Source organism: Melanerpes formicivorus, unplaced genomic scaffold (assembly GCF_026170545.1).
Source record: "Melanerpes formicivorus ecotype bairdi unplaced genomic scaffold, bMelFor1.0.p_v2 SCAF_14, whole genome shotgun sequence".
Taxonomy (NCBI): domain Eukaryota; kingdom Metazoa; phylum Chordata; class Aves; order Piciformes; family Picidae; genus Melanerpes; species Melanerpes formicivorus.
The window spans coordinates 4638602-4665685 of record NW_027142366.1 but is presented as its reverse complement, the minus strand read 5'-3'; the positions used below and the strand labels follow the sequence as shown (position 1 = coordinate 4665685).

The window sequence follows — 27084 nt, the reverse complement described above, 5'->3', positions numbered from 1 at the left end:
TTTCAGGGGTTGGCATCCTGTCACAGAAACATTAAGTGGATGCAGCAGAATCAATTTTCTTCTCTGTGCCTGTTTCTAGAGAGGGATTCAGCATTATTCCCTGGTACTAGGTAAGGCTTGACCAGTGCTGTGAAAAGCTCAGGTGAAGATCTCTCCAGGATTCCCCAGCTGAAGGTAGTGTAAGATTATAGGAGTTAAGAAAACAAAGGTGTTTAGGAGGAGACTTGATGGGGGCTTGGTGCCATGGTTTAGTTGATTAGGTGGTGTTGGGTGATGGGTTGGACTCCATCTCAAAGGTCTCTTCCAACCTGGTTTATTCTATAAGTCAGAGATAAATTAATGACACTGAGCCCTGCTTTCACTCTTGCAGCTCCTGCCATGAACATGGAATTGTTTTGAGCATTTCAGGTAAAAATATGCTGAAGAAAATTGACTTTCAGCAAGCCCATGTTGCAGAGTGTCATCACCTCTGGCTGCAGGCTGTGCTACATGTGGAGTAGCAGGGGCAGCAAACAATTAAGCTGTGCTAGAAATAACACACCACATATGTAACTTCTTACACAAGTTTTGTTGGGTTTAGTCTCTTAAACACTTTTACAAAGACATATAACACTTACAGATAGAATCTTGGAATGTAATACAGGATCTGTAAACATTTCCAGTCTACCAGCTGTAGTAATAGTTCTTTACTTCCTGCATTTGGATAAAGTGCTTCATACATAAGGCTATTTGAGCAAAGCAAAGATACAGGATATCCCAGGCAGGCAGAATTCACACCCTCTGAGCAAGATTGCTTCTTCTGTCCCTCCAGCAGTTCTGAATAATTTATACCACTCAAAAATGCCCTACTTGATATGCTCAGTAAGCCACAGCTTCAACTTAGAGATAAGAGTTAACACCTTTTCTTTTTGTGCTGCACACCAAGTTACTTAGTTTCTGATATTTGTCTCTAGTTCTGACAAGCAGTAAGGGTTTCTGGCTGTTCTAACAGAATGGCTCCAGGCACCTAGAGAAAAGAAGCACAAGGGGATAGACACTAGGTGGCTTGAAAGCTACTTTACTTGTGTGGTAGGAAGGGGAGTGGCTGGCAGTCAATATCTGTTGTCTTATTTCCTAGTGGAAACTGTAAATTGCATGGAGAGAGAGAGAGAGCAAAAGAACAAGTGTGGCTCAGGCTTGCACCTCTTATTTGCTATCCCCTCTTCTGCAGTCAGCTCCCTCCTTTGATGAAGATGCTTTCACCAGCACTGACTTTGAGCTCATGTGACATTACTGCTGCAGCAGCTGTGGAGACTGACATGTTTTAATGAAGTTCTGTCCCCAGATGGTGATTTTTGTCTTTTTAGGGAGTGACACAAACTGTCGACTGCAAATTAGCCTGTTACAAATTCCAGAGATATTCCCTCGCACAAAGAGTAAAAGCACTGGAATGCAGCAAGGCACTGCTGAAAACATGTTACAACCTAGGAGGAGCAACTCAGGAGGAAGATGGAAGGAGCAGGGTGGGGAAAGGGTTTGAGATTAAGTTGTATTGTAAATGCAGTTGGGAAAGGGTTTCAATGCATGGTGCTGGTCAACAAGCCTCTCTCTTGCCAGGTCACAGCTCAAAGCAGAGACCTCAGGAGCAACAAAAGCATACAGCCCTTTTGATAAAACAGTTTCTAGGCAGTTGCAGGATCTCAGCTGTCTGCTACCCTGTTACCTCCATGACAGACACTGACATAAAGGCAGGAGGCCTTTTCTGCCAGTACAGTTTTGACCACAGGGAAGTCCCCCTGACCTCAAGCAATGCATTGAAAGCTTCCACTCAAGAAGGCACGTTAACTCTTTGGCGCTACAGCTCAGAGGAGCATCAGTTCTTGGATAGGCAGCAAGCACCCTATTAGTCTTCTGGTTTCTTAGTGTTTATTGCAATCTACCCAGCTACCAGCAATGGAACCAACTTCATTAAGTCTTGTTCTCATTTGCATATAGCAGAAGGCAATAGCATGGAGGTAACTAGAACTGTTTCCCCTACACTGACTAGAGGACGCAGCTGAAGTCAACTTGATTGACTCCCTGCTGCATCCTTCTAGAGGAAGGAAGGTACTTGATGCTGCACTCTAAGTCTGACAGATCCCTAAACTAAACAGAACAAGTACAGCAAAGAAATCCCTCACATGATGAGGTAAACAATGGTGCTATTTGCACACTGACCAGTCTCCCAAAAATAAGGTTTGCACACTAAGGGTTGCATGAAATAGTCTGTGCAGGTATTTAGACAGAAGCTTGGCAGTCCAGTACAAAGTATACTCAAAAGTGCCACTAGCTACATCAGCTTTGAGAATACCAGGCCTCTGGTCCCAAAATGCTCAGTGAACAGAGGAAAAATCAAACCAAGGAAGCTCCAGCCCCAAAACTGCCCTCCTCAAAGAGGCAGGGGCTGGCAGTGGGGCAATGAGTGTTTTCTCAAAGCAAATGAATTCCAGTTTCTTGATAGGCAATGTGCTCTGTGGTTGCCATTATTACAGCCTCTGCATTTGGACAGCAGAATTCTTGCTTTGAAGGAGAACAGGACAAGGAGGAGTTAGTCTAAAGCCCAAATATGGCTTTGATGTTTGTTTGTTTGGGGGAGTATTTTGTTTGGTTTTAAGTCAAGTTCAGCATTGTAACTTTTTCCTAAATGTGAGAAGTGCAAAGTTTCATTCCAGCTAATACTTTGCAGGTGCTCCTCAGAACACAGCCTGGTCATCTACCCCAGCCAGACACATGACATAGAAGATCCATTATGCAGATATCAGATCTTGCCCAAAACCACACAGTATTTCCCCAGTTTGACTGCTCATCATATGAGGCAAACAAGGCTAAATGAGGGAGAACAAAGACTAATCAAATGATTGGCCATGACCAGCCAGCACCTTCTAAAGATGGCAGGGGTGAGGAGTGTTGGAAACTATGGCTATAGGCTTTCTGCACTTGAACCACAAACTGTCTTCTTAGTCAAGACAAGATCAAGCAGTAAAACCTTTGGTGCCATTCTTGAGATGACACTAGCCTTGTTACTGCACTGCAGAAGCACTTCCCTCACCAGCCAGTTTGCTCTGGCCTGTGAGCAAACCTCTTCTGCGTCGCTTTGGAGACCTTCAGGAGAGAAAACCTCATCTGTCACCACCATTCACAGCTACTGTACCTCACTGGACAAGGCCAATAAGCAGGAGGAAAGACTCATTGGAGAGTTAACATTTGAACTGCTATTAAACGCTCTTAATAATGGATTCTGAGCAAGGCTGTTAAACAAGACACCTCACACACTCCTTAAGTCCCAGCACCCAAGAAATCTACCTAACTGCACTTCACCATGTTTTGAGGGCTGTGTGTAATAGTTAAGCCAGCCTCACAAAAGTGGGCAAGTAACTCATTACCTTGCTCCTAGCTAAAGAAACTAATCCTTAATTTCCACCTAGACTAGGAATTGCTTCATGTTGCACTGAATTTTCTAAATTGAAAGGGGGAAAAAAAAAAACCCAAACCCCAAAAATATGAAAAGAGAAAAAGCTTTTGTGATTGGAGGATTTAAATATATTTCCTGCTAATGGGGAAGTTCCCCAACAGGAAAAATACTGTTAACAGTTCCAGTTTGCCAGTGAGCATTCATCCTTGTTTAGTGTGCTTCCTTTTTACCCACTCAAAGAAAATGCTAAGAAGCCAAATCTCAAATTCCCCTTTGGCATTTGTTTGGTCCCAGAGAAGTTAGGATCAGCAGAGTCCTGTTCACGTAGGTTTGCTGTGTCCCTTTGCAGTCTCCTCAGTTACAGTTTCCCTGGAGGATGTGCACAATTTCCCCTACAGTAACAGGACACTTGAGCTCTCCTACCCTTTGCCTCGTGAGGGAAAGTCACTGGAGATAGATGGAGAATGTTTAGTCCCTTTATCACAAGCAGAAATCATTTGGAAAACCCCATTAGCAAGGACTGTGCTATTTTTAGAGAGAGAGAGAGAACTCTCACTTAATTGTCTCCTCTCCTTCACTAACACACTCCAATGCCACTCGCAGCCAGGAAAGAAGAATGACAGTAACATCCTGATAAACACTGATTTTTTGCTCATGAACTTTATCAGCACTGTGTCCCAGCATGCTGGTGGAACAGGATATTCCATCTGCTATTAGACCCAAGAAAACACTGAGCCTTTGGGGCAGCAGCTCTCCAAAAGTCCTCAACAGCTACTTGACAGATGGATGCCACAAACTCCAGAAGAAAATAAACAAGCTACCTGTAGCTGTCGTGCTCATACACTACGAGTGGTTCACCAGTAGGGAGTGTTGGACTCAATTATCTTCTCATTTATGTCAGGCAAACTCCTCTGGGTTCCTGAACCCAGCTGTCTTTGGCCCCAAACGGAAAAAGTCTGAGCAAGTCCCTAGGCTGCCCTGCAACCATGAATTGGAACACGCTGACACTGCAGCCTGCCCAGCCTCACTGAGAAATGACTGTCACACAGCAGCACTAACCCCTTCCCAGCTGGGTCAGGGACTCCAACTACTTCATTCACCTACTTTGTGCTGAAGTCTGGCAGTAAGAAATTAAATCTAGACACCTATCAACAGGATGGGGGGGGAGGGGGAGGAGGCGCTCAGCTTCCGTTACACACAAATGCCCCTAACACAGGCCCTCCCCAAGCTTAAAAGACAATTCATCTCTCTGACAAGCTAATGCTCCACATGTCCTGCTCACCTCAGCACTTCAGAGAGGTGTTGGCATGTGTGCAGAGAAACAAGACTGGAGGACTCTTAGTACAAGGTACAGAGGCTTCAGCAACAATGGACAGCGAATGCACCAGGTCTCACCCTGACCCCATGAAGAGTGTCTGTAAGACAATGAAGATCAGCTCTGCCCCAGAGCATTTCCAAACTAAGAGATTGTCTTTCCATCCATGTCCTACCCCACATCCAGTCTGTCTAAATCAGAGCAGCTCAAAGCAGCGGTATCAAAATAAACAAAACAGAACAACAACAAAAAATAGCTGTTTGGAGGATTCATTCTAACATCTGGAGGTAGAGGTCCCACCCCTTTCTTGATTGCACTTCTTGCTCCATGTTAGGTTCTCAGAGCTTTAATTGGAGAAGAAGTTTCCCTCTGGAGGTGACAATGGTGGAGTTGGCATATTAGTAGATCCCACAAAGAGGCAGCTCAACTTCGGCTTCAGTTCGTTCCAAACTTTACTCATCTGTGAGTGGAAAGAGAGAGCAAACAGACGTGACATCACAGCAGGCAATCATCTCACCACACTGTATTTTAGCAGCAGGCTGAGAGTACTCAAAGGCACAACACATTTGCTGAAGTAGTTTGGGGAAGTCCAGGGGACCCAGATTGTCTCTTTTTGACCGGTGCACTATAATGCAGCTCTACAAAGGTTTTACAGGGCACGCACGGGAGGGAGATTTCCCATCCTTGGTTAAATTCCTTCACTGACGGGAAGGAAGGAGAGACTAAAGGAGGTGAGACTTTTCTAAAATAACAAATGCAAGAAAGCCTGTGAAAGGGAAGTGCTGAAAGCCATATTTCATCTTGGATTCAAGGCAAAAAGAAAGAAGTTGCTCTTTATTGCATGATTTCTGCATAGCGCAACAAACCCCAGATTCATCTAGCAAACACATCACTCATGACAGAGCAGCCAGTTACTTCATGGCTGGGGATTCTCCCACCCTACAGATAGCTGAAGAAGAATTACAAAAGGAAAACAAAGCAACATGCTGCAAGAAGATATGGTCTTTCAGAGGGGTCAGAGGCCAGTCTTCATTCTTACCCCAAAATGGAAAGACCTTAGGTGACTTAAGTTACAAAACTGGACAGATGATTGAGGGAGGAAGGCTCATGGATGAAAACAAATACACATTCTCATTCATGTTTTGGGAGGCAGAATACAATCCAGAAGCACTCACCTCTTTGTGACCCTGGATCTGGGAGTTGACAAAGGCCCCCAAAATGTGAGAGGTGAGAGGCAGATAGATGTGGATGAGCTGCGTCTCCTGATGCAGGCAATAGAGAGAGAAGTAATTCCGCAGCTCCATGGTCAGGATAGCATTTTCTTGCTGAAAGAGGAGCAACTCTGAAATGCATTCCCAGGAACAGGGTGTCGAGGTTCACTTGCAGCAGGAGGAAACAGCATTCCTCACCACAGAATCACAGAATCAACCAGGTTGGAAAAGACCTCAGAGATCATCAAGTCCAACTTATAATTCACAGCAGCCACTCAAACTTGTACCAAAACCCTAAAAAGGTTCCTGGATCAATTTGATACAGAAGCAACTGCACTTTCCACCAGGCAGCAGGAGGAAACAGCATTCCTCACCACACTAGCAATTCAAACTTGCACTAAAACCCTAAAAATGTGGTTCCTGGATCAATTTGATACAGGAGCAACTGCACTTTCTACCATGCAGACTGCTGTGTTCCACAGCTCCTAAAAATATTGTGTTGCCAAAGAGCAAATAGAAATAGAAGAAACCAGGTTGGAAGAGACCTTCAAGATCACTGTGTCCAACCTATCATCCAACACCACCTAATCAACTAAACCATGCAACCAAGCACCCTGTCAAGTCTCCTCCTAAACACCTCCAGTGATGGTGACTCCACCACCTCCTCAGGCAGCCCATTCCAATGGCCAATCTCTCTTTCTATGAAGAACTTCTTCATAAAATCCAGCCTAAACCTCCCCTGGTGCAGCCTGAGACTGTGTCCTCTTGTTCTGGTACTGGTAGCCTGGGAGAAGAGACCAACCTCTGCCTGTCTACAACCCTCCTTAAAGTAGCTGTAGAGAGCAATAAGGTCACCCCTGAGTCTCCTCTTCTCCAGGCTAAGCAACCTCAGCTCCCTCAGGCTCTCCTCATAGGGCTTATGTTCCAAGCCCCTCACCAACTTTGTTGCCCTTCTCTGGACACATTCCAGCAAGTCAACCTCCTTCCTAAACTGAGGAGCCCAGAACTGGACACAGTACTGGAGGTGCAGCCTAACCAGTGCAAGCGGTGAGGAAAGCAAAGGCATTTTCCATGTAGCGCAGCAGGTCGCTCACGTTACCCGAAGCACAGGTTACCCACTCAGCCTGCAAACATGGCTGAGTTTCACAGCAGCAGCATTACAGGAGTCCACTACCACTTTCTGTTCTCCCAGGCACCTGCCCTACCTCCACTATCCGAGACTCCAGTTGCTCCACCGATTCTGGTTCTTTGTTCTGCACGGTGGCGCTCATCATCTGCTTCTTCATCATGCTGTACTTGTGCAACGCTCGCTGGTGCTTGTGCAACACCCCCTTCTCATGTCTTTCACACAGGTCCTTTGTGGGAAAAGCAAAAAAAAAACAACACACAAGTACATCAGGAACACAAACACACAGTCCCCCTTTATGTAATTACTGTGCCACAGATTTTTGTTTCTTTGTTCTCAAGAGGGTAAAAAAAAAACCCCAAACTCAAAAAACAAACATTGGCAGCTAAGAATTCAAGGAACAAAACTTCCTGGACCCAGACCAGTGAGCTCAAGAGGCAATCCAGAGCATCACTTCTGCCAACACTTCGACTCTTATCAGGCCTCTTATCTTTTGTGCCCTTCTCAATAAAGTGCCTGCAATTAACTGTGGTAAGAGCTTGCCAGTGTCCTTCAATTTCAGACCAGGCCTGGGAATTTCAGGCTGCCACACAGAGTTTCAGTAGGTGCTTCTAAAACAAACAAAACCCAACAAACAAGTGCCTGTGACACAAAGATGAGTATAAACAAAACCTCTTTCATTTGTAACTGAACTCATGTCTCCATGAACAAACCAGCAGGGATCTAACTCACTGCTTTGACTCAACAGCAGCCAAAAGTTAGCTGATCCATATAGTTCGAGCAGTCATATTTTTAGCTTCTTTGCAGGGTTTGTCATTTGGCAAGTCCTCATCACAAGATGAGCTGATCAGCATGGCTACAGAGCTAGCTATGGCCAACAGCCACTCCCCTCCCTCTACCCGATGCCCAGCTGGCCTCTGAACTGGCCTCCCAGACAGTTTTCCATCCACTTTGCGTTACACCCTACGAAGGGCACAAGCTTGCTCTAAATAACTTTCTCACTGGCAGAAGAACAGCAGAGCTCACTTTATAGGACTGGAGTAAATCCAGGAAAAGGTTCAACTTCTCCACCACATCATTCTCTTCCTGTTTACCCTAGAAAACAAGGGAAAAAAAACCACATTTTGTGTAAGCCTGGCAAGAACAGACATCACTGTTCTTCACATCCTTACACCATGCCTGCCTGTATTCTCCAGGGCACATCAGCACTTGCACAACCCCATCAAAAGTCTTTCAGATGGCACTGGAGTGTTTAGTCTTCAGTATGCAGGACAAAGATCTGACTGGAGCAGGAACAGCTTTTCCAACTGGCTGCCTATTATGACAAGGGGACTTAGTTTCACAGTCCTGCACATCAGCCCTTTCAGCTCACCCTGCCTGGAGCTTCTTGCTCTTGCAGGTCCTTCCAATCTTTCACCTTCCCTTTTACAAGATAACTAACCCAGTAAGGCTGTAAACACCTCCATGTTCTCCATAACAGTTCATGCATCAGAAGGCAGAGATGAGACAGCCAAGCCAAATTTCACTGCTTCTTTGTTTTTATTTTACTAACTACTGTCTTCTCTTCAGGTACCAATAAAGCTCTCAGGAGCATCAACTCTGGAGAAAAAGACCTGGTCTGACTGATCTACAAAAGCATGCTGAGTATTTTAACACACAGAGAGGAAGAGAAATGAAGACAAACTACTACTCTTCCTCCCCAGACTGTCATGTTCTCACATTATTCTAACAGTCATTATCACACTGCACACTTACACAGGAATATGAGGCTTCTGTCTGAATGACTCTCATGTAATGTTTAAGCACACAAATGTCAGAATTTGGTTCAGCAATAAGTCCTTCTGGATTCTCTGCAGATGAGCAGGATAGAACACAGCACTTTGGGACAGCCCAGGGTAGTGGCACAACTTGTCCAATTACCGTCTGAGATTAAAAAAATAAAGCAAGCTTTTCCTTCCTTTTTGGTTTTTATTTTCCCTTCCATTTAAACACAGCCCAGTTTTGTCAGTGAAGATTGAACAAGCAGGCTGATGGTTGAAGGTGTGAGTTTGGACTGCAATCTCCCTCTTAATTCTAAGTGCCTATGTCCACAGAGCTCATGACTCAAGACGAAAGGGAAGGCAGCAACGCAGCTCCTTCATTTTGCAAAAAGCAGAGAACTCACCTGCTGCACAGCCTTATCTGCCAGAAGTGCAAATTCAACAGACAGACCCTTCAGGGCTTGTTTCAGAGTCCCCCATGTGCTGTTATTCAAAGCAGCCCAGGAAGGAAGCGGTGTAGTGTCGGAGCCCAGAGCACTAGAAGGAGATAAGTAGCGTTCAGATCTAGGAGACAAATTCCACTTCTTTGCAGAGAGCAGTTGAGAGTTTCAAACCCGCCTAAACAGGTGGCAGTGCTGAGCTACTACAGCACAATCACAAACTCGGAGCTGTGTAAATCCTGGGGGAAGAGGCACTACAACCAGCACCTGAATGTCAAGGTATCTGTATTTCAACTTGTTCTAAGGAGTGCAGCCTTAGTGGAAGGTTGGCATCTCCTTGTTTTATAGCAGGAAAAAAATTACGCTGACCATTAGCATGCTCTGAAAATACTGATTCCAACCAGACCACTCACAGATAAACCTTACAACAGTTTTGTGTTCTGAAGAAAAAATCCCCACAGTATGAACACTGACATTAGCAAATCCTCTTGCCCCCAGCCTACCTTAGCTCCTTTCCAAATATGAGAAGATCTGAGGCATTATCAATGGCTCGAGAAGCTATCCTCTCTGCACGGTCCCGGAGCTTATAAAAGCTATTATAAATATTCCTGATGAGCTCCCTGCTGGCAGCAAACTGGGCTTGTATGTCAGCTGGAAGGAAGTCCTGAAGAAGGGCAAAAGAGATTTCTAGTGGATAAATCAGAGGCACGTTCACATGCATTAACTGTGGGCAGAGAGAGAAACTGGCTTCCCTCCTGTGCTCACTCTCCCACGCCATGCTGTAACAACCCAGAAGAGATCAGCTTCACAATTTAGGTGTCCAAGTTAGATATCATACAAAGATCTCTCTTTCCAGAGGAAGAAATAGCTTCAAACACTGGGTTGTAGACAAAATTAGCAAAATCTGCTATTCTACTATGGATTTAAAACAAGGTTTCAAGCTCACAGGTTGTGATCTGGTGCTATGACTAACTGCCAGCCTGGCAAAGTCAAGCATGCACTGAAAGTTCAGCTTTTTCTGACTTCTGTATTGCTGGTAAAAGCCTGAATTAAGCTCTAGTTGCAAAACCTTTTGCTGGCATTGCAGGAACCTGTGCAACAACTTGCTTTAAAATTGCTCAATGAACAGAGTGAATGTGTATTTAAAACTTGCCATAGCGCTAATCACTGGGATAAACAGATATGGAGAACTCGCAACTAGCTTCTTTAGAACAGCCCAAATTACTCTCCCACAGGGAGAAGATGACAGAATGAGGGCATGAACATATGGGGAAGCCATCAATCTACTAGCTTTTAAATTGTGCAGTATGTGCATTTGCTTCTTATGCAAGTACAACAAACTCTGAGACACATGTTCTGAGCAGCACTCTTTGTTTAATCTTTGTCATATTCATGAAGCAGCATTTGGCTAGAAATACCAGGCCCTTAAGAGTCAAAACAGTTAGCTGATCTTTTTGATAAAATCACAAGCTTACAAATCCTTCACACTTCTGGAAACAACTCTCCTACCTGAGATCTCCATCAGTCAGTAAATGCTGTAAACTGATCGACCCGGAGGAAAGAGCCATTTAAACCCCAGTGAAATGTTGCAAGAAATTTGTATACATACCTTGGCCTGGGTAGCTAATCTGCAGGTCATAAATTCATCTCCTACTCCCTGGACCAACTCCCTTAGCTTATTCTGTACATCCTGGAGAAGATCCAGAAACAAACGAGCATGAAAGAACAAAGTAACCCACAGGAAGTTCACACGGGTCTCATAACGCGACGGTAAGGCACAACTTAGAAGCCACAGCATTACCCAGCTTAGGCTTGATTTAAGGAAAAGTATAACATGCATTCCCCCAAGAACAGTCATCACTTTCAAAACACCACACTCCTGACACTGAGTGGAATTACCTTCTGCTTTCCAGCTGTAGAAATACATACTGAGAGAAAATTCTCCTCATCGTGGGAAGCAACAACATGCAGGTGAAAAGCAGCTCTGAACTCTGTGCCCAGCGAAGAAGATAGTGAAGAAGGCAGACTCAAACTATTGCTAACAAGTACTCACTGAGCCACTGAAGGACAGAAAGAGTTTCAAGAGTACATCTTCTGAGAAGGGGGGATGTCGAGCCACCAGGTTTATGAAACGCTTCAGTGCCCTCCTCCTGGATTCTATGAATTCTCGATCAGCTACAGGAAGAAACATTCAATTTCAATTCACACACAAGGGCTGCTGAGAAAGAAGAGCCTTGCCCTTAAAACCTTTGCTTCAGTACTCAAAACCAAAGAATGGTTACCCATAGCATGTCAGCTCCCTAGAACAGATCTTTTGGCTTGACCACCAAAATAAATATCCACTGAAGCGGCTCCTTACATCTCATTGAACTCCAGCACAATTACCTCTGTGTGGTTAATTCCACAGGGTGGGTTAGGTAAGCAGGATAAACAACCAAATCTAAGACCTGAAGCCTCAGCCTGCAAACTGTGGGCACACAAAGATTCTTATTCCTTGGCATCAGTTCTGCAGCTGGAACCCAGAGGGGAATCTCACCGTGTTTGGGGCTTGGAATTGCAGCACAACATTCTGTTGTTTGCCACTGCAAGGATCACTGCCACTTGCAAAGTGACCATCCCACAAATAACTATGGCGTTTTTGCTCACTATTCTGAAGTCGTAGCTTCAGTCTTCTGCACCCTCATCTGTTCCTCCTCCACACTTTTAAGCACTTCAGGGCTAGAGTGACAATAAAAGGGTTTTAGCTGCCTGTTCAAGATAAGTACCCATCTTTCTCATGCAAGATGTCAGGAAGTGATTTGCAGATTGCTGGGCAGGTCCTTGTCAACCTAAGAAAGTTCTGCTCATCTTCCTGAGACAGGAATACTTTCTATCTTACTGCTGTAAGGCAGTAAATCAAAGTCCCTGGAGTTTTTCAGGAAAGATGGCAAATTAAACTAAAGCAAGGCTGAAGGAAAAGAAAGCAACACAGAGGAAAAGCAAAGAAATCTCTTCCCCATGACAACAGCCAGATCATGATAGGGTTTTACTCTGCCAGCCTCAGCTTTAAGTTGGGAGTTTGCTGCCTGCAAGGACTCTTTATCATGATCCTTAGTGCAGTATCCCCCATCAAGTGATATTTCCGTCATGAGGGTTGCAGATCTCGCTTTTGCTTTGTTCACTTTTTAGCCTACATGGAGATTTCTGACATCATCTACACACTTCCTCAGTTTGCTGCTATCCTCCAAAATGAGCAGAGCAGATGATTATTTCCTCACCAGACAAAGTGGGCCATGGTGAAAATAAGAGAGTAACTGAGAAGAGAAGCATAGTGAGTACAAAAAAAGCATGTAGCTTTGTCCATCCACCTCTGGGACTGAAGATACTGCAAGGGTCACACACCTACACTAATCCATCAAATCCTGTGTCCTGCCATTCCATTTGTCAGCCCATTAACCTGCTCAGAAACAAGAACTGCCCATTCCATTTCCTTTTTCCTGTTTGCAGACCACTCAGGCAGCTTTTCTACATGCAGACACTGGACTAAAGGCCAACACCACCCTCTGTCTCAACACATTTTTGGGCTGCATTAGGTCTGTACTCCTGGCACAGTCTGGGAACTCATCCTGTCAGATTTTTTCCTAAACATGATAATATGGGCCTGGAGAATAAATGTTATGAAGAACAACAGAAGGAGCTGGGGCTGTTTAGTTTGAAAAAGAGGAGGCTGAGGGGAGACCTCATTGCTGTCTACAACTACCTGAAAGGAGGTTGTGGAGAGGTTGGTGCTGGTATTTTCTCACAGTGATAGAACAAGAGGGAATGGCCTCAAGCTACCACTGGGTAGGTTTAGACTGACCATGGCAGTGGTCAGGCACTGGAATGGGCGGCCCAGAGAGGTGGTTCACCAGCCCTGGATGTGTTTAAAGGTGGTTGGGATGTGGTGCTTGGGGACACAGTTTCGGGGTGAACCTTGTAGAGTATGTTTGTTGGTTGGACTTGGTGATCCTGAGGGTCTTTTATAACCTGAATGTTTCTGTGATTCTGTGATAACTCTGGGAAGAAATGCCCTGGGGAATGCACAGGAGCATCACCACCCTGGTGATGCAAGGAAGCAACGGTGACTGACAAAGGATATATATTGGTAACTTCTTTCAAGCATCCTCCCTCCACTGAGGTCAGAGAAGGTGACTTTGCTTACAGGTGTTGGATGAATGGGAAATTTTGTCAGTTCTGGCTGAGAACACTTAAATCAGGTCAAATTCAACAAACAGGGTTTCACAACCCCAAAAGGAAGGTGTTCACAGTGTGCATTCCACCCTAAGGACGGGTGACCACTGAAGCTTTTCAGCACTATTATTTTCCTTTGCTCCACTTCACTCTGCACCTTGCTTTGCTCACTGTTTACCAGTCCCTCTTCACTGTAGCAATACATTGACTCCTTGACTGAAATCAATTATTTATTGAAACAAGGCAAGCTCAGCAGCATGGGCAAGGAGACAGGCAGTGAAAAAGCTGCTTCTCTCACAGATGCAGTATAAAACAAGATAGGATTTTACACAGTTATACAACATACCAAATAAAAGTTTAAAACCAGTGCAAATATTTCAAATTAGTGAAAAAATGTACCTGAAGGAGCTTTGCTATGCCTTCAGTCTTGGGACACTGCATTGCTTTCTATGCTAACAACTAAAATACACTTGAACAAACTGACACACTGACTGCAGCCTGTGAGGAGCTATCCTGAGCAGATCAATAAGCTCCTTCTTAGAACAGGAGACCAAAACCAGGGGTGATAGCTACTTTTAAGGCAGTTGGTTTATCTGTCAGAAAAACACCTTTTTGTACATAAACTGAGAGGGTGCAATTACCATTGCCTGCATCATAAGGCTGTTTGTGAAAGCCAATACTGTAACAGGCAGTGCTGAAGCTGTTCACTTCATATCAGTGCTCACTTTTTAGCTGTGTGAAGTCAGGGCCTTGCAGTAACTCAATGGATTCAAGCCTGCTCCCACTGGAGAGGCCATTTTGCTGGTTGCACACAACCAGCTCCTCTGCAGTTTTAAACCTTTTAATACAGATCTTTCTTTTTCTCTCACTATAGAAATTGGGCTCCTCAGTTTAGGAAGGAGGTTGATTTGCTGGAGCATGTCCAGAGAAGGGCAACAAAGTTGGTGAGGGGCTTGGAACACAAGCCCTATGAGGAGAGACTGAGGGAGCTGGGGTTGCTTAGCCTGGAGAAGAGGAGACTCAGGGGTGACCTTACTGCTCTCTACAACTACCTGAAGGGAGGTTGTAGACAGGCAGAGGTTGGGCTCTTCTCCCAGGCAAACAGCACCAGAACAAGAAGACACAGTCTCAGGCTGTGCCAGGGGAGGTTTAGGCTGGAGGTTAGGAGGAAGTTTTACACAGAGAGAGTGATTGCCCATTGGAATGGGCTGCCTGGGGAGGTGGTGGAGTCACCATCACTGGAGGTGTTCAGGAGGAGACTTGATGGGGTGCTTGGTTGCATGGTTTAGTTGATTAGGTGGTGTTGGATGATAGGTTGGAGACGATGATCTTGAAGGTCTCCTCCAACCTGGTTTATTCTATTCCATCCTATTCTATTTTTTCTGTTTATTCTAAAAGCAATGGGATTTCCACAAACCTTTTCAACTCTGGACACTTCACCAGAGTACATCCCACAGCTTTTCAACAGCATGGTACTGACTCCACACCCTTAGCACTGCAGCACTGATCACCAACACAACCTATTTCCCTAAACCCCAACACCTACAATTCTGCCATGCTCTTAACACAAAATCACAAATCCTACCCAAAGAGTCAGCAGACATTGAGCTTCCAAAGGAACCCCAATGAAATTTCACATTGATGTTTTACCTACAGGGAATTTCTGGGCTGGCAACAATTCACACCTCTGAACCTCACAACAGCAAAGCTGTCTCCTGAGCCAAGCAGAAGATTGTTTTCCACAGTGTGCCCTTAATCATGCTTGCACCACAACCCCCTCCAGTCAAAAGGTGACCCAGGTTTACCTCCCAGCATCCTCTTTGGTGGAAGTGCTGGCACCATTCGATATGGGAACTTCTGCAGCAGCATCTCATGGAACACCACAAAATCATTGTAGCGCCTGTAGACCGAGCATCTGAATCGCTGCAGGTAAGGGAAGGGGGAGAAGAAATCAATACACAGGCAGGACAAGCAGCAAACAAAACATAGAAATCCTGCCCAGAGGCTGTCAAAACAATGTATTTCTTCTCTTAAGAGGCATTGTGGTTGGAAGGAGGGAGAAGACTCCAAAGGCAGTCACCTTTCAACTGTGACTAGAGATGGCATTCTTCTAACTACAGTGTCTTGGGTTTGTGTGGAAAGGTTTTGGTACTGCATGGGTGGCAAGGGTGCCTTAGGGGAAGCTTCTAGCAGCTTCTCACATATGTCTGATAAAGCCAATGCCAGTGAGCTCCAAGATGGACCTGCTGCTGGCAGTCTCTCTGGTAACACATTTAAGAAGGGGAAGAAGTTCAGTAAGAGAAGGAAATGAGAATATGTAAGAGAGAGACAGCCCTGCAGACACTCAGGTAAGTAAAGAAGGAAGTGCTCCTGCTGCCACCGCAGAGATTCCCCTGCAGCCAACAGTGAAGACCACAGTGAGGCAGAAAGCTGCCCTGCAGCCCATGGAGGTCCCCAGTGGAGCAGGTATCCCCCTGCAGCCCACACAGGACCCCACACGAGAGCAAGTACAAGCCTGAAGGAGGCTGTGACCTCATGGGAAGCCTGTGACAGCTCCTGGCAGGACCTGTCACTCCAGGAGTCACAGAAGCCCATGCTGGAGCAGGTTTGCTGTCAAGACTTGTAACCCCATGGGGAAACCACCCTGGAGCAGTTTGCTCCTGAAGGAATGCACCTTGTGGAAGGGACGTGTGTTGGAGCAGTTCATGAAGAACTGCAGCCCATGAGAAGGACTCAAGTTTGAGAGGTTTGTGAAGAACTCTCTCCTGTGGGAGAGATGCCATGATGGAACAGGGGAAGAGTGCAAGGAGGGAGTGGCAGAGATAGGTGTAATGAACTGACCACAATCCTCATTCCCTGGGAGCAGATTTGAGGTGGGAAGGGTGTTTAAGGGCTTTATCTCTTGTAACCCTACTCTGAATTAAACTAATTCCCCTAAGTCTGTTTTGCCCATGATGGTAATTGGTGAGTGATCTCTCCCTGACTTTACTTCAACCCACAAGCCTTTCACTATATTTTCCTCTCCCTTGTCCCACTGAGGTGGGGGAGTGACAGAGCATCTTTGGTGGGCACCTGGCATCCAGCCAGGATCAACCCACCACTTGCCATGCTGAGAATAAGATTTTCAGTTAAAAACTGGAATTCACACACAGGATGACAGAGACTACAAAATGAAGAGAGGGTTTCTCATGAAATTACAAATATCCCTAAATGTGCTGTGGTTCCATTCCAATACACCTTCAAACTGTCTTCCAAACTAGACAGAACAATTAGAAATTGTGCTGACACTCATAAAGTGCTCTGGAGAGCTCTTTTCTTGAAAGTAACTACAAGTCCCTCAGCTCTTGCTCTTAGGAACTCTCTCTAAATCACTTTCAAATGCAGAGATGGCAAAATAGTCTTAGATCATGTTAAGTATTAGCCCAAATGACTGATGCTTTAAGTGAACTTCACAAGAGAGAGGCCTCTTACTGATGTTAGATCTATAAACAAAGATTGAAAGTTCCTTTAAAACCTTAATCCTTCAGCCTGCATTTCTCAGATCAATACATAGAAAGGGCCAAAAGAACTGGGTTTTCTTTCCAAAGGAGTTAGGAAGCATCCAGAATGAGACACTTAGGAGGCAGAAAACCTTTTAAAATAATCAATAAGTAAGAAACTCACAACCCTCCTCACACACACACACAATTCCTACAAATTCCACTACTGGAGCAGCAAACAAGCCTGCATAACACTGTACTCACTCTCCCTGCAGCTGCATTGCACATTGCCCACCACTTATTGGGGCAGTATGTTCAAAACTAAAGCAATGAGGCACGTAACTGGAGCACGATGGACACAACCCCTAGGGCTTCCTTCTGTCTGCTTTGCAACCTGATGTCCATTCACATTGCAGTTCTCAAGTGAAGCTCAAGCCAAGCTATGCTGCTTTTTGAGTCTACAGCTACAGCCATAGGAGGTGACAGCCAACTGAAAAGAACTGGTAATGAGTTCCTTAATTCAAAACCTAGAGAGACCACCAAGGTCACTGAGCCCTGTGCCCCACAATCATGGGCAAGAATAACCAAGGAGTCCCAGAAAGCCCACAGAAGCATTCACTGTGGCTGCCCTTCCACCCTCTTGGCAGTCCCTGACAAACTTATGGACATCAATCAAAAACACCTAAAGCCCCAAACATCACTAAGACAAGTGACCCAAATGTGTCTCTGAATGTGTACAACGGTGACTAGGACAGCTGGAGTGCTACTCAGTAACTAAGCTTTGGTGGCCTGGGAGATGCAAATTGCTCAGGTCTGCTTTGAAGGCAGATTTCCTTCTTGAAAGAGCACACAGAAGCTACTGAAAAGCTATTTCCCTGGCTGCTCTAGAAAGAGGAAAGGATACATCATCTTCAGTCTTCTCTTAAACTAAGACAGGAAGCTACAGCTCCAGATTGAGGCAAGTAAACTTGAAGCAGCCTGGACTCTGCAGAAGGATTTGCAGTACCTTCAAAGATTTTAGTTCCATTCTATAATTCAACCCTGCCAACACAATTTCTTCACTGGCTCAAAGTAGCCTGGAACATCCAAGTCACCTACAGCAGTCCATTAGGAGAATATTCAATGTCTAACATCTGCTTTTGTACAGAGCTCAGGTTTCAGCCAAGGAAGCTAGCAAAACACCCACCAAAGCTCAGTTACAAGATGCTTCATAGTGCAGAAGGCCAGGTCAGGGAAGCATAGTGCTACTCTGCTATTAAAAGCCAGCCCTGACCTACCCAAACCCAGCATCCCCCAACACATCAATCGGATTAGTCAAGACCCTGTCGAGAGCAGCTGCACAGATGGTCTTAAGGGGATACAGCCAGAGCAAAGCTTGTTCATTACCTTGCTGGAAACCTCGTATTCCACATGTTTCAGAAAAAGGCCCTTCTTCTCAGGTATAAGCTCCACCTGCACACTATCCTTGCTCAATAGCTCTTGGAGGGTGTGGGAAAGCAGCAGTGGATTTCCCTGGGGTGCCTGCATTAGAAACTGTTCCGGTTCCCTCGGTTCATTTACTGGAGGCTTTGCCAAATCTAAAAGACAAAAAGGAAAAAACAGTCCAGTCGAGCTGATAAGATAAAGTAAAAGATGCAGCTTTAAAATATTCCCTTCCCTCGCTCAGTACTCCCACAGTGATGCAACACTCAAGCCACTCCCCTTGGAGGTTATGCTACTTCACACACGTTCAAGACAAGGGTACCTCCCTCTTCACAACACCCAGGAGCACCACCAATTATCCCGAGTCAGAGAGCCATCTCTACTAAGCAGAAGGAGAATCGTAGGCCAAATTTGTTCTGTGAATCAGCAGAGAGGCCTGCATTTCCTGTCTGTCCAGCTCCCACCACAGCAGGATCTGCCAAAATGCACAAAATCCTAGCTCAGCACTTTTGGATCCTGCCTAGAACAACTCATGGAAGGAAAGAAAAACGTGTCATTTCACTGAGCTGCAGAAATTCAACACAGTCATTTTACATGGCATCACAAAGGAAGGAGACATTCCATCTGACATAATTGTACTGAACTCCATGGCAGTCTGCTGGAGTGGGTGTGAGTTACAGTAATTTGCTATGTCAATATGCTTAAATTCAAGTGCCTAATAAGGGCTACCAACCCAACAGCTCCTCAATCACAACAAAAAAAGCTCTGCTGCAATCTTTCAAAGCAACCTGGTCCACTGCTTCTAGCTAAAAACCAAACACCTTGCAACAGTGAATGCAACCACTGCTGGATAAAGGTGGAGAGAGAGATCCTTGCTGATTCTCAGCCAGCTGAGAATGTGGGCACTACATTAAAGAATGGGCAAAGATTCAGAGTACTCTCTTACCAAAAGACTGGCTGCCGCTCTGCCCTCCTCCTGATAAAGATTTACCACCTGTTCCTTCACATGATCCGAGCCCTGACAAATGGAGAGAACAGGTAATCTCCAAATACCTCAGAGAGGCAGCTTCAGAACAGACACTTCATTCTTTGTTCCTTAAAACTGCTTAAGGAAACCAAACCCAGGACAAATGACCTTATCCCACATGTCTCATCAGGCTTCAGATTCCTGCCAATGTGACTCAGAGAAGCAAGTCTTAACACCTCTGCTTTAACAGACCAATGTATCACCTACTAACCCCACCTACACAGCAGCTTCTAAAAAAGTTCCAGCCACCTGCCAGAAGTTTTATGCAAGCTAATTAGTTCTTGACATGGGATGCTGCTGGATAAAATGATAAGGTATCTGTATAGCCACTTCTCAGATTAATGCTGAACTGAGTGGGAGAGGAAGAAAGAAAATTCACAATGCAGTGCAGAAAACCCCTTGCCCACCTGACCTCTCACGAGGCAGCAAGGCATAGCAAACCACACAATCAAGTGTCAAAAATACACATGAAGAGAACTAGGGAACAAAACAGCCTCTCTCTCCAGAGCAGCGGTTCTCTGGATGCACACCCCTGTAATTCTGGGGGTTAATTGCTCAAGACCCATCAGTGAAATGCAGCATGACACAGGACATTTTGTTGCTCCTCTAAAACACACACAGACACACTCACACAGGCTTATACAGAATTCCAGTGATGCTAAACCAAACGGGCTCAAGTTGCAGAGGCAGTCATTGCAAGCTAGCCTCCCAAAGCGGGGCTAGCCAAAGGGCAACCCACTTGCTTCCCTGAGAGCAGTGCCAATCTCTACTAATACAACGCTCCTCTTGCCTGTTGATTCACTCTGCCTGCTTTCTATCTTTCTGCTGGCCAACCAACAAAGCAGGGCTTTCACAGGACAAGTTCCTTAAACTGGGCATCAGCACTGCCCAGTAAACTACTGACACTCCCAGTGACAAAATATAGGTATTGGGAGAAAATACTTACAGGATGAACCAGGAATGCTTCAGCATTTCATCTGTAAGTCCTGTAATCTGGAGCATGAGCAGCCAAAGTGATGCTGAGAAGGATTCTCAGAATCATTACAGTGATCCGAGCCCACATTGCCCTGTAAGACCACTACAGAGCAAAGCCCTGTGGAGAGATCTAGAGCAGACCCAGCATTTCTTTGACAACTCAGTCACGTCGCTCTTCTCATTTGTAATACTTTGCCATTTTCCATCAAGTTATTCTCTGAATTTGCTTCCTAAAATTCACCTATAAGGAAATACCTTCTCTTTATCAGCAGTTCACACACCTGGTTCTTCCTGACATATTCTGTAGCTTCTTTAGATCTCAGCCTTGTCTAAATATGCGAAATACTACAAATCAGACAACCGTACAAACAAGTTTGACTAATTACTGTTTAATTAATAATCTCAGCATGTTCCATATCAAGAAGACAGCTACCCAGAGTGAATTTACACCCTCAAACCCTGGTCTGAGAACACAGTAAGATGACTTTGGAACAGCTGTTAATCTGCTTGAGAAAACACTTATGGTGGCATTAACTCTAACCCTGCAGAGCAATATATACTGAAGGTATTCCTCAGCCCATTTTTCATTCTACTTACTAAAGAGTCAATTCAGGAACAGCCTCAAGGGCCCTGGCCAGGAATGGTGGATAATAGTGGAACTCATTGGTATGAGCTCCTGTGTTCAACCCATAAAAGGATTTACATGCATTGTAACAAAACACTTAATGCTCCCCATCACGCACCGGCTGCTGGAGAACAGCTAATTTTGAAAACATTCCCTTTGGTTTCGGCAGATCATTATCTAGTGAAGTTTATGTACATAAAGCAGCAAGTGAATACAGAAACGAGCTACGGAATGGTCCCCGGGAACACGGGGAAGCAGCCAAAATAAAAATCAGCTTTTTTTGGCTAGACTCTTGCGACAGCAGCTCCTCAATCTGTTGTCAATAAGATACCAGGAAGGGGCCTGGCAAAACTGAAAACAATTTGATAGAGAAGTTAAAAAGAATGTGTGTGTGTGTATGCATACACATGCAAACAAGAAGCTAACAAGATGACAAGAAAAAGTTGAAAGAAGCATTCAGAGGATGGCCTAATTTTTGTTTTGGTCACAAAAGCAAACAACTCTGAAAACACTGCAAAACATTCGTGGGTTGGTTGCCCTTTTATTTTTGGTAACAAAGTCAGGTAGCCTTTGGACTGAAAGCAGTTGAGAAACTTGCCCCGAGAACAAGTGACATAGAAAGCTTCGCTACTTTACACCACATATTTCATGCTTTAGTTCGTGCCCAGCGTTCATTACCCCCATTTATGCAACCAGACAGAGATCTGCCCTCCACAATTACTAGTTTCCTCAATCAAAATCTCTAAAAATGACACATTTATGAAACCCAAAGAAGAATGTCAAGTGCCTGAGCACGTGAGCAAGCACATCCAGTACAGAAAGGGCACCGCGAGAGCTGGAAGCAGAGGCAGTAAATCACAGTATAGATCTCCCTTCCCTACTTAAGTTCTGACAACCAAATTTGGAGGCCTTATCTCCATTTCACAGATGACTGCTACTAACAACTCCCTTATTACACCAGGGTGCTAATCAGCTACATTTATTAGACATACTTAAGCAGAAGGTGCTGGAGAATTATTTGTTACGTTAGCAGTTAACTTTCTAGGAAGAAAAAGGAGCCTGAAAGGAAGCAAAGCCTTTAGGAGAAATAGCTAAGATTTCTTGCCCACCACCCCAGGTCACCACCATGCAGAGCAGAGGTGACCCTGCCCATGGGAAACTGAAGGAGTACCAGAACTATTTCTGTACACAGATATCTCAGATTTCTCCCTGGCAAAAATGTGGGCTTCACTACAAAGTCCTGGGCCAGGAATACTAAAGCAGCAATGTAAATGTCATTCATCAGCATTTCCCTTTCCTTTCTGTCTTCTCATGAAAAGTCTCAGGAATTATGGAAATGCCTTTCCCCCTTATTGTGTCAAACACATTCCTCCATAATTCCAGACCTCAGTGCCCAAATCAACCTCTCTGGAAGCTGCTGCAGTTTTCAACTACAACTTCAAACGGATTCTTTGCCTCGCTTTTTTTTTTCTCCCCCCTTTCTTACTTCTTACATAACTTGAAATCCCCTAAAAAACAAGAAAACAAAAACAGAAGTCACACACACATTAAAAAAAAAAAAGGCAAAGAAAACTTTGTTCCTATTAAAGGCTTTACTTTTTTTTTATTGAGTCAACTTTGTGACTGGTTTGGGGTTTTTAAGGCATTTAAACTTGTGCAACTCTTATTTCGAATGGAGCTGTGCAAAGGAATCAGTCTGGTTTATTTAACAAAGCTAAGTGATACACAGAGCTACGTTGCATGGAAGAGAAGTCCCCAGTTTTTACTGGGTACAGGAAAAATAACCCTCTTCAGCTTTGCTCTGATTTGGAGATGGGGCAAGTCTCCCTTCCTCCTCACAATTCACTTGTAAATACAAGCTATCCAAACACGACAAAGTACTACACATGCTATCATAAAATTAGGTGCTGAAAAACAGGCTCTAAAACTTTATTTTGCCTCTTAAAAAGGCACCAACCACCAAAACCAAACAAACCATCACTGCTCTCTCAGTGCAGACATCAAATCCGGCTGCTCTGAGGAGTTTGGGGTTGGCTTTTAATTTTGGTTGTTCTGGGGGTGGGTTTCCCTCCCTGCTTTTGTTGTTCAGGTGGTTGGCATCGTTATGGTTTTGGTGGTTGTTTACTTGGGTGTGTTTTTTTCCCCCACCTAAGTTTAAGATAGCTCCTCGACACTCAGTGCTTTCCAAGCTGAAGCAGAGAAGTCATTGCTTGTTACAACTCAGCAACAGGTGAGGTGATCAAAGTTTTATTTAAATATCAATGCATTTCTGCATTCCAAATAGCTGTAGACTTCTAAGAGCTTCTCAAAACACCACAACCACACACTACAGTGAAAAAAACATCCAACACCAAGTTGAATGTCACACAGTAAATCTGTGCAACCAAATGAAGAACTAATTTTAAGACCAATACCCTGTTCTTTTAACTATGCTGTTAAGATCACCAAGTGATTCATTAAGCACTTTCCCAGGTCTGGGAATACAAGGAACATATTCCTTGCACAAGTCAGCCATGAAGACACAAGTCCCAAGCTGTAGCAAACACAATAAGGTGAGATGGAGCTGCACACATTGAAGAAATAACAGGATTAGGGGACAAAAGCCCATCAAAGACCCCTCACAAAGACCACAGCCACAAAAAGTCAAATCCTCACTAAGGCAGTTTCCCAGCTTGCGATGGAGGATGGCTAAACTATCAGTGTTTTTTCACACAGCTCCAACAAAGAAGTTGAAAGTGTAGTAATTCACACCCAAAAATGCAACCCAAAAAGCAGGAACACATGCAACTTCGTCCAGGGAAACTTCCACAAGGGTATTTTAACTTGGCTACAAAACTGCTGAGTTTCCACAGTCATTCTTCCTTTACACAGGTCAGTAGAATCTCATCAGAAGAAATTGTTTATCATTACATTTTACTTCTCATCTTCCTTCCACATTTCTCACCCTCTTAATTATGCTGGGGTAAGCCTTGATCTTAGCATTTAGGCCTTAAAAAAAGGGGGCATGCCATTCCCCACACGTCAGTCTCCCAATGGCCTTTTCACACGTTTTATAGTTAGAACAAACTCATCTATGTCTCAACTGAAAATCAGGAAGAAGTCCTCTCTTTTTGTACCAGGTCCATGTTTGTAACCAGTAGCTTTCTCTCCACCAAACTGCACCAACCCACTGAAACATGAAGATCGCAGGGAAAATCAAGAGTGGCGATGTGCAAATTCTCCTGTCTGCCACTGATAGGGCCCTCCCTACCGAGCCCTCCTACGGGCTGCACAAACTGTTAAATATTGACCATTAGAAGAGAAGGAGACACCCTGCTCCTTTCCCAGCCAACACACCTGGGTTACCTCCCTGCAGTCCTTGCAAAACAGCCTCAAGGGGAGCAAAAGCCAAAAAAACAAAAAACACCCCCAAAAAATCCCCCAAAAAACCCCACCAAACCCCACACCCAAAACACCAGACCACAAACAAACCACAAAAACCCCAAACCAGAAGCCCCACAAAGTCAATACAAGTGACTCTGCAAAACTGACTTGAAGGTACTGGACGCTATTCTTGTCCTTTTCTCTCTTTACTGCATTACTTTTAACCCTGCAAAATACAACAGACAGCATTTTTATGTGCAGTCTGAGGTGGGCATCAACAATCCCTGTCAGGACTCCTGTTACTCAGGAGACTTCAATCCTCCCAGAGTATTTGCTGACAAGCTGCTGATCTCCAAGCAAGTTATATAAGGGTGTGAAACTTCCAAGATCACTGAACTCGCATAGTGATGCTAGGAATAAAAACACTGTTGCTTTCACAGCATTGTTTTTTTCTTATGCTAATATCATTAGACCCCTTCTCTCAAGGGTAAAAGCAATTTTTGTCAAGGAAAGCCAGGTTTTCTAAATCAAGCTAAGCAGAGAGAAGCACCATCACCAACATGGAAGTTAATTGGATCAAGCATAATCAATTTTTTTTTATCTCTATAGGGCTCCTGGAGGAGATGGTGACTCTCTAACAGACATAACTGAACAACCTCTCTCTTTGGTACAGTAGGACATTTTTTGCCTCAATATCCCAATATCTTATCATAGTATCATAGTATCATTCAGGGTTGGAAGGGACCACAAGGATCATCTAGTTCCAACCCCCCTGCCATGGGCAGGGACACCCCACACTAGATCAGGCTGGCCAGAGCCTCGTCCAGCCTGGGCTTACATGAGTCCTGGACAGAAATATTCCAAGACAGTTTATTTACAAGCATTACCTGCACCAGGAGCATCACAGGCCTATCAAAAGCACACTCACACTGGATCCTGAATATAATCCAACCAAATAGTTTTTTTCCCCATAGTTTATGCATTTGTAAGCGCCTTCCTTCCAAACAGGAAAAAAACAAAACCAGTACAAATTGCTATGCACTGAACATTCACTGCCAGCATGAAACTTCAGCCACTTTAAGAGAACTTTAGAGAACTCTGTTATCCAGTTTGCCCTCTAAAAGCTTCACTTAGTGTAACTGTTATGAGCCTGGCATATAATTTTCTCCATTCTCCCAGAAGCTCTCTCAGTTTCTCACTTCACACCAAGTGCTGGCAGCATTTGGCTGCAAGTTTCTCGAGCTCACACTCAGCTCCACGCTCTTAAAACTTCAGCGTTTGGAGCTGCTCCTTCCTTTTCGTGCTGGATCTGCTTTTGGCTTGGGTCAGTAAGGAGGAGACGTGGCTCCGTCCGGGACTCCGTGACAGCGCCTACTGAACCGCTTCGTAATTCTCCCCGCACGCTTAACGTGGCCCCGGGTCCCCTTAGGCGGGGGGGGTGCGAGCACACCAAGTCAGGTCACTTCAGTACCCACAGACGCGCTCAGCCGCACGACTCTCCAGAGGAAAAGTTCTGCTTGGTGTCCGCGCTAAGCCCCGGCAGAGGGTCTAGCCCCAGCAGAGGGTCTAGCCCCAGCAGAGGGTCTAGCCCCAGCAGAGGGTCTAGCCCCAGCAGAGGGTCTAGCCCCAGCAGAGGGGCTCCTCGGGAAGCTGACCTCCGAGCACCAGGGCGCGACCGGCCGCCGAGCGCTGCCCCGGGGCACGGCAAACCCACCGGCCCGGGACGCCCACCAATAGTCTCCTTTAAGGGCCACCAAGCGTCAGCGGCCACCTTCACGAGTGGAAAGGAACTCCCCGCCACCACCTACCGGGGCACCGCTGGGGCCCGGCCGTGGCCTGGCGACAGAGCATCCCCCCTGCGGGCCGGGGCCGGTCCGGTACCCGCTGCCCCGGGGAGAGATCGGGAAAGCGATGGCTGTTTTACCTCAAGTTTTGGCGGGCGTGGCGGCCCCGACCCCACCCGAGAAGCCCCGTCACGCAGCGCCGAGAGACGGGGCAGCGCCGCCGGCGTCGGGGCTACTGCCGCGCCGCCCACACCCTCCCCGCGGGCTCCCGCCGCCCCGTACCTGTGCCGGCGCCCACGGTGCCTGCGGGCGGCTCGCCGTCCATCGCGGCAACAGTCATGTGAGGCCAGAGCCCGGCGGCCGCCCTCCCCTTCCTCCGCAACGCCCGCCTGTCAGCGCGGGCGGAGCGGGCGGGGAGAGGCCGCCTCCCCGGGGGCCGGAGCGCGGGGCGACCCGCAGCCCGCGGCGGCGGGAGCTCGGCTTGTGGGCACGGCGAGGAAGCGCGGGGCAACTTTGGCCGGGCTGTCCTCGTCGGGGGACACATCAAAACACCATCGCTCGTGGCAGCACTTCACCATAAAGAGGCACCACGCTCCAGCGCCGGGGCTCAGTGCTGCCGGGAAGGCGCCGGCTTCCTCACAGCAGCTCAGGCACTCGGGGAGGCAATAAGCTGTCCCTGCTGGTGCCTAGATTGCTCAAAGCGCTTCTGAACCCCTTGCAAGATTAACAATAAATCTGTCAAACACCTTAAAGCATTGTGGGGGGAGTTATCGGCTCATGGGATTAATACAAGCTTTATTCCAACACGATTCCTTTTTTTCCCCCTGAAAAGTGGAAAGGATGGTTGCTGAGAATGGGAAGTTGAGGCAGATTTCGTGGTGCACTGGGGAAAGCAGATAAATCGCTGGCAGCGGTGAT

General features: G+C 45.7%; 1 protein-coding gene across 3 annotated transcripts; it reads right to left on the bottom strand.

Moving 5' to 3' along the window:
* Positions 1–317: 317 nt before the first annotated feature.
* Positions 318–26554, bottom strand: SNX8 (sorting nexin 8). 3 transcript variants are annotated; one of them, XM_068146665.1, is made up of 11 exons: positions 26449–26554; positions 18357–18547; positions 15297–15414; positions 11336–11457; positions 10892–10972; positions 9786–9946; positions 9247–9379; positions 8109–8177; positions 7162–7311; positions 5921–6070; positions 318–5205 (listed from the first exon to the last, which is right to left on the bottom strand). In XM_068146665.1, exons 1-11 carry the CDS (start codon positions 26504–26506, stop codon positions 5092–5094), a joined length of 1347 nt encoding a protein of 448 aa, XP_068002766.1. In that variant the 5' UTR covers positions 26507–26554; the 3' UTR covers positions 318–5091. The 3 variants fall into 3 exon arrangements, with proteins under 3 accessions (XP_068002766.1, XP_068002768.1, XP_068002767.1); XM_068146667.1 differs by having other exon boundaries at positions 5921–6007; XM_068146666.1 differs by lacking the exon at positions 26449–26554 and adding an exon at positions 26191–26255.
* Between the last annotated feature and the right edge of the window lie 530 nt (positions 26555–27084).